The following is a 13,492-nucleotide window of genomic DNA, read 5'->3' as shown; positions in this document are numbered from 1 at the left end:
AGACGAACGCTCGCGTGAATCAACGCGCCTACTTGCGCGCGCGCCTAATGAGCGCCGAGCCTTATATGCGAGCTAAAAACTATTTCTAGCGTTAAGGTTATTCCCACCTCTTTCCCACTTCTGCAACTCCTGTGTAGCCAGGATCTACAGCTTGACCGCCAATAAAAACACAACCAATGAAGGTCAAGTGAAGTTTGTCCCGGGGGAAAGTTAAACTGTCATTGGAGCCACAACGAAATTAATCAAGAAGACTGTTTCCGCAACTATACCTAATGTGAGAATAGGGATACCTAAAGAGTTACAATTGAGAAAATGCGGGTGAAGACTTCATCACCATCATTAATTTCAGCCACAGGACATCCACTGCTGAACATAATCCTTCCCCAATGCTTTCCATAATGACCTGTTGGTAGCGACCTCATAAAGGTAGCAGGAAAGCGCTGGATGAAGGTGAAGAGTTATTGATTAATTATACTAGCCCATTTATTATCCCGAAGCAGTAGGGAGCTTTTTAAAAGCCTACATGCAAAAATAAAATGAGTTTTATGAGTGTAGAGTTTATTAAAATAGTTATTACGTTTAAGCAACATAGCACCTATCTATGAGTATAAAATACGCTATAGTTTTTCTATGTCTCTATCGTCGTCGCTATAATATTATCCACGCCCACTTAAAAAAAATACTCTGGAAATATTTTATTAACGTGTTACTTATTTAAGCTTGAGTTACACCCACTGTATATCGAATCACCTTAATTTTTTTGCTCTACAAAAAACAAGATTACAATTTTGATTAGCTTAGTATTAGTTCATGGAACAATGTTTTTTGTACATCTTACTGAAATTTCAATCTATCTATCTTATCTTATCTTATTTAGTGCCGCGCATAGGCGCAGTGCACGTCGACCCATTGGGATCTTTTGTGCTTCCCTATACCTTTATCCCCCCTCATCCGCAAAGATCCCATCCATATAGTGAATCAAGTTCTTGGGTGAGAAGGACCTATAATCTTCTGGTGTCGGATAAGCCGACCCCAGGAGACCCATTCTAGTTCTAGCTAGCGCGTCGCATTCTATCAATCTACATATTATTATAACAACCTTTGGTTCGTCTTCGAACATAGGCCTCCTCTTCCACCGACTTCTGTCCCTGGCCACTTGCATCCAGTTTATTCCAGCTGTTGCCTTCTATTCTTATCAAAACTACCTATTTTCTCGTAAAAGTGAACCATAGGCAAAATTTCAAGTAGACCGCAACTAGGTCGGCTTTTTGTACCGTTACGTCAAAATGGATATTTTTTGTAGCACCAGATGTGTGTGACAGGATACGGCGAAATTGCTCAATCCGAACCTGTAACACTATATGACGTATCCAGTGCTGACTTGTGGTGACATGGACTTTTTATTGGAAAAGTAAGTAAACTGTTGGCATGTTGAAATATGAACGATGTGATGTTTTGTAGAGAGAATATTATTAGAAAGAACGCGTACTTGGATCTTGGAGACCTAATGAAATTAAAACAACCTAGTTTTGTGTACGAGTACCTAGATAAAGTAAAAAAATAATTTAAGATTAAAAACTTCCGCGTTCCATTTCAACTAAAATAGAGAAACACGGGTCTTAAATCTCATCGTCACTAGCAGGTGAAATCACCGTGAAACGAAAACTTACTTTTAGTTATGAAAAAAAAGGCAGTTTTTTCAGTATCTACTGCGTATGTGTTTAACCTTAGCCCAAACGACTTATTTGATCTCGACCAAGTACAAACTCCAGCACGTCACCTTCGAAGTGACGTAGGTATAGATAGTTCATATGATTAATTTCGTTGCGGGTCCAATGGCATTTTAATTTTCCCCCGGGACAAGCTTGACCTCCACTGGTTGGGTTTTTATTGGCGGTCAAGCTGTAGATCCTGGCTACACACTACACAGGAGTTGCAGCGGTGGGAACGAGAGGTGGGAATAGTCCCGTAGTTCCTCCTATGATCATGATCGTCAAAAGTGTTACCGTTTACATCCTTTATTTGTTTCATTACCCTTTTGCCCCAAACGTGCAAGACACACATATGACAAAATTTGTTCAGTACATAGGTCATAGGTAGGCCGTTTTCAGGGCGCTTATACAGGTCCCAAATATAACTTGCCCTTCAACCACTTCGGGACAACATAATAACGGGCTGGTGCTGAGAAGAAGTGTAACGAAATTGATTATTTACAAACATCTAATGGACGTGTATTTCTGTGAATAAATGAATTTGAATTTGAATTTGAAGAAGAAGTGACAGCAACAGTTGCGGATCGCTGTCATTACAAATAAATTTCATTTATATCAGTTATTGAAGTATTTAACACTTTTATTGTCGAATAACTCATAACACTTTATATTTTTCACGTAAAATCGAAGTAACTTGTGTACCGTTGAAACTACCATGACTGATCTCTCTCAGTATGTCAACTTCACATTACCCTAATATAAATTATACCTTTAATTAACTGAGACGTCACCCCATCGAAGGGTCCCAAAATAGATGGCATGGGGTTGAAGGGACACTTCTGGACAACACGTGTGGAAGAAAAGATGTGTGACGAGTGTGATTTTTGAAACAAGCAATGGTTACGAAGTCGAAATTAGGTCAGTCTTATTTATGTATCTAAAGGTTGTTTGCAATATTAAAACAGGGAATAAGTAAACTTGAATCAATCTTAAAGGAATGTAAATCTTTATTCAATACTAGCTTTTTCCCGCGGCTTCACCCGCGTGAGTCTGTCACAGATCGTCATAAATTATAACCTAAGTTTGGATGTCTGGATGTTTGTTACTCTTTCACACAAAAACTACTGAACGGATTTTGATATTAGTTATAGGCTATAATTTATGACGATATGTGACAAACTAAATTTCACGCGAGTGAAGCCGCGGGCAAAAGCTAGTTTATAATATAAGTAAGATCTCACATCACAATTAAAAGGCAATAGATGAAATGTAAATTCTGTGAAGTGAAAAAAATAATATGAATACATAGCTAAAGATTGATTTTCTATTAGGCAATTCTATACCTAATGAAAAATTAGTGTAGAACCTGAAATGTTTTTATTAATTTCAACCTATAAGTTTAAGATTAAGATACTTAACCTTAAACTACTTATCGAGGTCTCAATATCATTTCAACCTTTAAGAGCGTTTACGCCGTTTGGCGCAATAACAGTACTTTTTCAACCCGTTACAATCATTAACCAGTTACATTACAAATATGTTACAGGCATAAATAATTAGGCAATTTCGTCGTCTAAATAGTTAGTTGAGAAAATATTACGATTAGTATAGTATTTAAGAATGCTACCAAGATAAGTCCACACAGGTTTTCAAATTTCCACTTTAGCGTCAGTTTACAAGCTGAAATTTTTATAAAAATACTGTGAAAACGATATAACAAACATTTATATCCTATAGCATAGGTCCTAAGGCAAATAGTTAGTTGAGAAAATTCTTAGATTTAAGCATTTTACAATAAGAAATCACAAATTCAAAGAACGTGAAATACCCAAAAATCAAAGTGATTTTTACACCATTATTCTTCATTAATTCAACATAAAAATAGCTTAATATAAAAAAATAACATCTTCTTTAAAATATTTACTTTGAAACGATATATAATTCATTGTTGTTGTTTTGCTATAAACATTTGAAAACTATTAAAAAACGCCGCGCGCGAATCATTTCCAATGATGCCCCTTGAAACGTCGCGCTTCGCGTAAACGCTCTTAAGAGTATCTAAACCATAAGCCTATCAAAGTCTTAATACAAAGTGTACTTATTTTTCTCACTTTTAAAAAAGTTTTTGTTATTTTAGCTATAATTTCTTTGTAACTTCGTCACTTTCATTTCCAATACGTTTTACTTGTAACGTCACATCGGCCCTCCTTGAACGTAATTCAGTTGGCAGGATGGCCGCCGTTGCCCAGTTTTTGTCACTGTTTTATAAATAGACCGTGTTTGGGTGGGTCGCGGTCGATCTCGGATTTAAGACGACAGTTTGAAGGAATGTATATTGCTTTTTACAGTTTGTATGAGACTTATGAGGACGAAAGGGCAATGAGTAGCCATTTTATCTTCCCTTTAGCAGTAGTTTATATTTTGAAGAAATCTTAAGACTTCCACGAGTAGGTATAATGTAACAAATAGGGCCTATTAATGATATTATCTACTAACTAAGTAGCTACCGAGAAACTATTCATAAAAAAATTATCAAAAGAAAATATTGTAACAGTAAGTAGAATCACCCATTCCATTTATACAATTCTACGATGTAACATAAAATTACTCGTACACATTTTAAACAAAGTTGATCACTATTAATTGTACAAAAAGACGCCATGTCCACTCTACCAATCTTTTATGCACATCGAATAAACAGTTTATATTATGTAAGTATATTATATTAACAATTTGAATAACTCTAATCCAATCTATCGAACGCGAAACGTGAAATATAATAAGTTCTTGCAACTTAAAGAAAATCGCAAGCAAACTTCGAACCAAAATCTCGCAAAGAACCATGGTTCCAGCATCCCTGTACCAAAAAAGCGCCGCCTGGCGGCGAGTAGCGCTCTCCTCCACACATCCCCCATCCACCATCCCTCTTTACTCACCCACGATACCTACACATGAACGAGATAGCCGTATATCGGTCATTATAGCAGCTTTCCACTCGTGAAAACGGACAACCCTTTAGCCGTCTCTATTTTCACTATACGCAGATGCGTATTAGAGTGGGACGGATGCACGTAGGGGGTATGTGTTAAGGTGGACACTAGTGACCAGTTCTGCACGAATTTTTCGAGCCTATCGGAGAATGACGTTGACAGTGCGATTGCACTTTAAGGCAACGTTTTCGTTGCAAACTAAAAAGTTTACACACTTTGATATTTTTACGTCTTTTTTTTCGACTAAGTATTACAGTTCTCTAATAAATCTAATATCATGCTGAAACATGATCACACACAATTAATCAATTCAATTTTCAATCATAAAAAATATTTGTGACTAAAGCCGAGTTGCATCATCTTGCTTTAACTTTGACAAACGTCAAAAATCTGTAAACTCTATACCTACAATAGCACCGGTTAATGTTAGTGATACAGTTAAAATAAGGTGGTGCAACTCAGCCTAAATAATTCATTTGTTGTCTTAAAAAGTTACGAGATCATTATTATAATACACCAAGTATTCGTATTACACAATTTGGTAGCAACTACTTAAAAAGTTTTTCATCTTAGCAGCTTTTAACTTACTTATTTCCATTTACTTTCTCTCTTCTACTAAGCATTTTTAATTTTGTGAAGTGTTTTAGTTTATACAATTTGCCCCTCGGCTATTATTTAATATTCACTTGGGTTGAAAACTCATAAAAAACAGCATATCACAAACAAAACGGTCAACTTTCGTATATTGAGAAAATTGTTACCAGTACAGTTGACTGAAAACAAGCTATCAATGATTTCCTATGTAGAGCTACCAATGGCTTTGCTGTATTCATACTTTTTCTGTGTCAATCGTTTGTAGTATTCAGCAATAGGTAATTGTATCAATAGTCAAGATGTTTAATAGCAAAATTATGTTTTTTAAGGCTACAAACTTTGTAGCCTCTCAATAGGTCTGTCAAGGTTACACAAAATAAACACTTTTTAAATATCGCTCAATTATCTAACTATAAAAATTACTTGTTTACATTCAGCAAAAACATGTAATGAACACGAAATTGACTCGAAAATTGACAAATTCAGTTTAAATAGACCTCATTAATTTAAGTCCTTAACACATTCAACACTGTTTTATTTATTTACAATAGTTATAAGCAACTTCCAGTCGCAATAATAAGTATGATAATACAGAGAATGTCTACAATTTTAAATAAATAAAGTCAAAATTTAGTTTGAGATGCGACTCTTAACGCTAGAAAATGTTTACAATCCCTGACTCTGTAAGCCATAAATAAACAATATAGAGTTCCATGGTGTTACACTTCCATTAGTGTCAACTCTGCAGCGTTCTTTAAACTGCAAGTACAAGTCTTACATCTTACGAACGCACACCAGCAAAATATTTCACTTTCGCCTGAAACTTTGCGCGATTTTTCCAGCAAACTTGCGCGGTCCTTGACTTTAATAAGTTCACTGTCAGTCGCTCAACTTCAGTAATTGTTTCAGAGTCGGCTTATTGAAATTCAGAGGCATTGATTGGTCATTTCTGACCGTTTGTGCGGAATGATCCGATTTGGGGATTGGATTTTTGTTGAAATGCTCTTGATGTAGCTAATATATTGTCAATATAGCAAAAATGTTTGACCGCAAAATATAGCAAATGTGTTTTTGAAGCCACCAAAAACATCTATAAGTAATATAGTTAAACATAAAATACTATGAAACGTTATTAATAATATCGACCAATAGATTGAAATTTTCAAAGAAGAAGAAACAAAATTCAAAGTGGGTACATCTGAATCAATTTGAAAATTATTTTTAGATATTGCTAATATTAAAGAAACGACATTCATAATTAATTTCGAATTTGTGAATGAGAGAAACCTAAAAAATACAGATAAATGAGGTCTTTATTCAATATAAAACGTACTACGACCCGTTCCATTCAACGTTTCCATAATTGCGATATCAGATTGTAACGTTTTTCCGCTACGAGAGAGCGTCTACGAGTGCGTAGCGTGCGTAGTCCGCTACGAACTATGCAAGTCGCCGCAGAAAAAGAAAAAACAGTTTTGTTACCTATCTCTCGTAAATAGTCTCGAGAAGAATAAATAAAAATAATGTTAAAAATAAATAGGTATACTCCTAATTTTCAATTTATCAAAAAAGTAGTTTAATAGCCACCTCACAGAACTCGCACTTTTATCATAAAAAGTATTCGCAAACAAAATTCCAAGTCTCAAAAACCACCTGAGCCAGGTACCTCATTTCAATTTCAGAATCATAAAACGCGGACTGACCGCGCTTCGGTCCATTCAATTAAAAATTCCATCTCCTAATCGAGTCATGAAATATGCAAGCAAATATTATCCCTTTTCTTTTGTACGCTGCATATTCGCCCCACCCGCGCACGCACACTGACGCACGGCACTTATGACTTATCATCATCCCGCTCACACGTACGTGGGAGGTGTAAGGAGTCGGGTGGTGCCGTCTTTGTCGGACTGCCGAGGCGGCAGCGACCGCGAGTAACCCCTGGCCACTTCGTGGTGACTCGCACGCGCCTTCGTCGGCCGGCCGAGCGAGATGGCGCGAGTCGGACATGCGGAGGCCGCGGAGCCCTCGCGCGAAGGGACACAGGACAGACGCTCTCGGACAGCGGGCGAGAGCGGGCGGCCGGCCGTGCACCTGCCTCGCGAACCGCGCGACGTGCTCAATCGCGACGCACTAACACATCGTAAACACAAAACATTTCGAACTCAGTTCAGAACTCAATGTTAATTTAAATTGCAAATTTATTTTAATTTTCAAAAATAGACAGTGAACAAAAAACGGACTAAAGTGAAGAAGTTTTACTGATAAAGACGCTGAAATTTAACGGAGTGACCAATTCGCCGGAATCTGAAGATCGCCACTTGGTGCGGTTAGATTAGATAGGAGACGCTTGTCAAAGTGTTGATAACACCTATGACCAGTAAATTTTGGCAAGCGAACCATTGGCCGAGTCATAAACTGATTGGATACATCATGAAGAGGAAAAAGTAAACTTGGAATGTTAGATTTAACAGTTGTGATGGAAAATTCAGGAAGATGACTAAACATGTTCAGGGATTTATCCGTCGGACTTTTAAATAAATTTGTGATGAGTATTTATCTGTTATCAAAAACGTTTTGAGACGATAACCGCTGGACCGCCGGCGGCACGTGTGAAGTGAGCTAAGAACTGTCGACTGATAATAAAACATTAAGATAAAGATTTCGGCGGATAAGAAGAAATTGTTCAAGAACTAAAAATAGGTGACCAAATCAAGATGAGAATCAAAATGCCAGCTGTACGCATCGCGCAAGGTAAGCACAATGTTATTTTTTTTAGTAGACCATTGTTTACAATTAGATTTCAACTAGAAATTTTACCACAAAAATAAAGCTCAGAATCAAATAATATCTGTCAACGTTGAAGAATTTTTGTGGCTGTGATAAAAATTTTTGATGCTTCAAGCTGAGTTTATTTCCACTAAATCCTTCTTTTAAAATTCAAAACGCGTCAGGAAAAAAATTATAAATAATGAGATGTCCAAAATGAATACCCTCAACGTATTACAACATTGAATTTATTTTCAAAAAACCAGAATTTCTGCATCACGTCTCCAAGATATCAAAACAAACACGCACGCACAAAGAAGAGCACTATCTCATTTACCATGCGGAGACTCTATTCATTCCAACGAGCTACTTAATGCCCGGGCTCCGAGCAAACATTTACCTAAGGCTGGTCATCTTGTCCGAAAGAAAAAGCAAAGGGAACTAGAAAAGCTAAAGAGTAGCCGCTTTCAAATATTCATCAGCCACTAAGTTCAGTGAACAGGAGATTGTGGAAGAACTGATAATTTGCTCAAAATATTCAGTGTCACAAGTTGGGTGGTTTGGAACTAGGCTAAAACTGATATTTTATTTATGAATCACGGGTCAAGAGCATGTTGGCATATGAAAAATAAACTTTTTGAAAACAATTGACTTTGCCAACATTTTAAAATATACCTAGTCAAATATCAGTAAGATATAGGAGAAACATAATGTATCTTAATATTAAAGAATAATCTAAAATAGCTACTGGATTCAATGTGTCAAATTAATCAAGTTGTAAAAAATGGAAATATTTTTACACCCACTTCAATATTTTGGAAATCAGTAATTACGGTCATTGATAATGAAATATTATAAATATTAGGCTATATTAGAAGTTTAGTTCTTAACCATGAAGTAAACTATAAAACTGATAACGTTATTGCCAACGCCAATTAAAAGTATATCACGTTGTCACGATGGCCATAAAACTGTTACGGTCATTATTGACCATTGTCACGGTATTAACAAATTGAGTATCAGACATAATGACTGGATTGTCCTCAAATTGAAATGTAATTACTATACCTTGTAATTGGTCACCCGCACTTTACTAGAGGTCAGTAGCAATGAAGCTACAAAGTTAGAAATTGCTAGGGATAATTATAAATTAATTTACTATCTGCTAATACTACTACTTCTGCTTTATAATCTTGGACCGTAAAGCAACATTGTGTCGGTGTTAATTATGTGGTGACATTTAATTTCCTTGAGGCTTCTAATGTTATCTTTACTTGGACGTCATTTGCTTCTTTATTATTCGGATCCTTGCCTTTAATGTAATTATTTGCATCAGTAGAATCTTTTTTAGTGTTATATTAAAATGTATCTTTTTTATTTTTCACTAACTGTAATTTGTTTGTTAATTGCAATGCAAATATCTTGCCTATTAGTTCATTGATTTAATTTGTGCGCACTGTGGTGGTATAAACAGTCTAATTGCCTTAAAGTATGCGCCGCTTATTGACTACAACACACATTAGAAACTGTTTTATTTCTTCTGCATGTCTAACCCATTGTCTTGCAGCGTCAATTCCCACTGCCCAACAGTTATTTAAATTAATTACTCATTATGCCCGAGTTAAAACGTTCCCATGCTTTACTCTTGACTTAAGTAGAATGGTCAAAATTATGATTTGCAGATTACTATGGACTGTTTGCATGAGAAAGTATTTTTATTGTTACATTAAAAGTCACTTTCAAATTATTCCACTAACATCCTGTTAGCATTAATTCGAGTAATGGTCACGTATTTTCTATAATTGTTTGAGGAATTAATTATAAAGATACAAGTAATGATTTATTAGCAGAACAAGTCATGCTAAGGAGTCTCAATATATTCAATAGATTTTTTCCGTGTACGTACGCGGTTGGGATGCGTGAGTGTGCGTAGACTCCTGCGCACGATTTCTTCTTAAAACTAGCGTTACAGCACACATGGGCAATTAGTCCAAGTTGACCGGAGGCGACGGGGAGGCCTGATTGGTCGGGCCCACGGTGACGTCACCGACGTCAGCGGCCGTCGCGCGCTATTGGTCGACACGCGTCATTTAGTCGATGACACGTTTGTTCTTATTTTAAACGCAAGAAGTTCGAGGCACTCGGTTTTTGTTCGCGACACAATAAGACCCCCTTTTGTACATGAAACTGGATGCTTTTATGTGGTCGTTGAAACATAAATACAGCTATACGTAATTATAGCCGTAAAAGCTCCAAAACTATTTCGTTTACCGTGTGCTTGGAATTGGCGAATTTTATATTGGTGATAAAAAATGGAAGTTCGCTAAAAGTTGCTAATGCGAACCCAATTACATTTAAGGGTAGAAAAACCTTTTGACTTTTTAAACCCTCCTCAAAAGTGAGAATTAGGGAATCGTAAAATTACTTTATCAGGTGCGGGCGGGACAGCGGCGCGAGTAACTTTGGGCAAACTTTTAAAAATCTAAGTTAACTTCCCGGACCGCTCTAAATAAAACATCAGAGGACCTGTGTTTTGTTTCGCCGATGTTTGCAGCTAATTGATATGGGTTTTTGTGTCCCGTGTCAGAATTTTAATTTGTTACTGTTAACGTGTTGGGCTTAATGATATTAACGCCGGACGCTTTGTTCCCTTGTCTTTATTAATTCAATAAAATTACATTGAATATTTTGTATTATTCAATGATCTTTAAGGACTTTTTCAAATAAATGGAACTAATTTGCCAATATTTAATGATCAAATTTAAAATTCCAAAACGTAGATGCCAAAAAACTTAAACAGTTTTTTATTAAACATGACAAAATTAGTAAAAATAGAAACCTTTATTCCCATCCACAAAATCGAACGGATGCCACATAAAAGAGCCGCACGTCAATTTAAACATTGCCTATGTCTTGTCCGTTGCCGCTTGGCGATTCAATATGTCTTCATTAAGCGAATATCGAGGCATCGCGGCGGAACCCTACGTCTTGATCCTTGATGCGAAATATTGCTCGGCTAATCGGCGTACTTTCAAGTTTGATACTTGGACTTGATCTCAGATTTAAAGTAGGAACAGTCGACAGCACAGCTGAGATTTTTCTTGCAAAATCACATCTGTTGCAGCTGTATAAGATCACTGCATTGTAAGTTTGTGAAAAATTAATAATAAAAACAATTAAACATTTTAAGGAGCTCCAAAAAAAAGTTCCAGATAAGTGAAGTTTGAGAATTTATAAACTAAAATGAAAAGAGAATGAGAAGAAATAAATGAAGAATCTTGAATCACCATTGGCCTTTAGGGTCAACGTAAATTGAATATTATGAGATCGATAAAATTAATAAAATAATGAAGAACATAATTACTCCTTCATTAAATAAATTACGGCTATGATACATAATTGCATAGCAGGCTAATTGCAATTAAACTCTAATTTTATGCATGAACTAGCTGAAACCTAGGTCACAGTGCGTTCTCACAATTTGCAAATACTTCAAATGTGATTGATGAGTTCGAACCCGACAAAGAATGCAAATAAACCTGATCATCTAAACAATTAACACGCACCGTTAATTATACTACTTTACGCAGCGAAGCCGTGGGAATGATCAAAGGGATCAATCTCATCATTGTAGCGAAGAACAAATAAACTGAATTCGTCAGGAGAAATAAATTTCACATCTGACATCTTATTGACATCCTCACTCTATTAGAGGAGGATAAAAAGGAGGATCAAATTTAGAGTATCCACCGTTGTTATTCAAATTATGGGAATGAAGTTAATTTTCGTATTTAGAATAACGATACCGCGGACGACGGCCACCCGTCTCGTACCAGGACTGGACATCGATCTTCTTTTTACGCGATCGTTCGTTCGGCTGTATTTGTGATTCTTAAGATAAAGACGTATGGATTTACATATGTTATGTCAGTAGTGGGCTCGGCTCCATTTAAATTGGATTTATTAGTCCGGCTATTAAAGTACAGCGACGTTGGAGGCATTATTGAAAACGAAGCGAATCAAAAGCTTAGCGATCGACGTACGCCAATGACGAGGATACTTTTAAATTTCTCCAAACTCGAAATGTTTATTGTTGCAGCAACAAAACAAACAATCCTTTCTGTAACAAAAAGGATACGTCTAACAATACAAATCGTATTACAAACAAAGAAAACAGTAGCAAACATGAACTTTTTTTGTTAACAGTTTAAAATATAATCTTCAGCAGTAGATGAGACAAAAAGATAATTTAACACTTCGAGTAAGCCTATCTTACACGAGTAATCTTCAATTGTGTTTTTTTTTGTATTGATGGTAATCGATTGTATAAATTTATCTAAAAATATCTTAATCTTTATTTCTATTTATAGTGTATTGTATTTTGAAATATCTGGAGCTTAAAAGAAGTAGGTTTCATTTTATACCGTTTTATTTGTAAGAATAAAAACGTAGAACAATCCGCTTTACAATCTATTCATGAGTCGATTTAAATCGGCCTTTATTCCGTCCAAAATCTCCTTTGACCAATGTCCGCCCATTAGGCCCTATTACCGGGGCTAGTAAAATAAATACTCCACCAAACACAATGGAATAAAAAATGTTCATAACAAGAATTAATTTATTGTGAGCAGACCACGATCAATAGCCGGGGAGTGGGTGGACAGTTTCTGAAGAGTCCATCTTTGTCAGGCTTTGATACCAATTTGTTATTGTCGGCCTTTCAACGCTAAAGACGATTTAAGTTTGGTAGGTGTAGCCTTGGCTTTCTTTAGATTACGCTCCGAAAACAACGAATCGAGCCGTTTGTGCTCTGAACCTGAGTAATTCTATCTCCTCTATCAAATAATGCGAAATCACAATGGCTCACCTCGAATTTTTATTTATCAAAAATCAACAGAATCCGCACAACAGGTTCACAATAGCCCCGGTTTTGATAGAGGCACCTGAATCTCCGATATTTTCCCATGGTCAGACATCGATAAACACCTTGACAAAAAATCACACCAGCCAGCCTTTGACAAACAATTGGTCAAAGGGATTTTTTTTGGGCAAAACAGGCTTAAAGTCCGCACCCACATGAGTAGAATCGCCGATAATATTTCAACAATACCGAATGGGGTTCGGAACCGAATTCTTCTGTAGGCAAAATAACTATTGTGCATCATTATGGGACGTCCTTTCATCAATTTTAACAGAAAGGGGTTTACAAGTGTCACTTTCCTCTTTTTTCAATACACACTTACTGTTAGCTATTGTTGCATCCACAGAAGCGTTAGATGTACAGATACAGTTTTTTATCGGCTACTTCTATCATATCTTCTGATTAGGCAATATAAATGCTCTAATTTATTTTTCTAGGATTCACCACACATGCCAAAAATGTTTGATTGAATGAAAAATTGCTACGTGTCAAATCTACCTGAGCGTCAA

General features: G+C 36.2%; 1 protein-coding gene across 1 annotated transcript in view; it reads left to right on the top strand.

Moving 5' to 3' along the window:
- The first annotated feature begins 7,357 nt into the window (after positions 1-7,357).
- LOC135078181 (B-cell lymphoma/leukemia 11A) overlaps positions 7,358-13,492 on the top strand; it is a 40,314-nt gene continuing 34,179 nt past the window's right edge. Inside the window, exon 1 of the mRNA XM_063972766.1 lies at positions 7,358-8,047. Within this exon, the coding sequence (XP_063828836.1) occupies positions 8,011-8,047 (37 nt within the window). The 5' untranslated portion in view covers positions 7,358-8,010. The remainder of the gene's footprint in view (positions 8,048-13,492) is intronic.

This window comes from Ostrinia nubilalis, chromosome 14 (assembly GCF_963855985.1).
Source record: "Ostrinia nubilalis chromosome 14, ilOstNubi1.1, whole genome shotgun sequence".
Lineage (NCBI taxonomy): Eukaryota > Metazoa > Arthropoda > Insecta > Lepidoptera > Crambidae > Ostrinia > Ostrinia nubilalis.
This window is presented reverse-complemented; position numbering and strand designations above follow the sequence as displayed.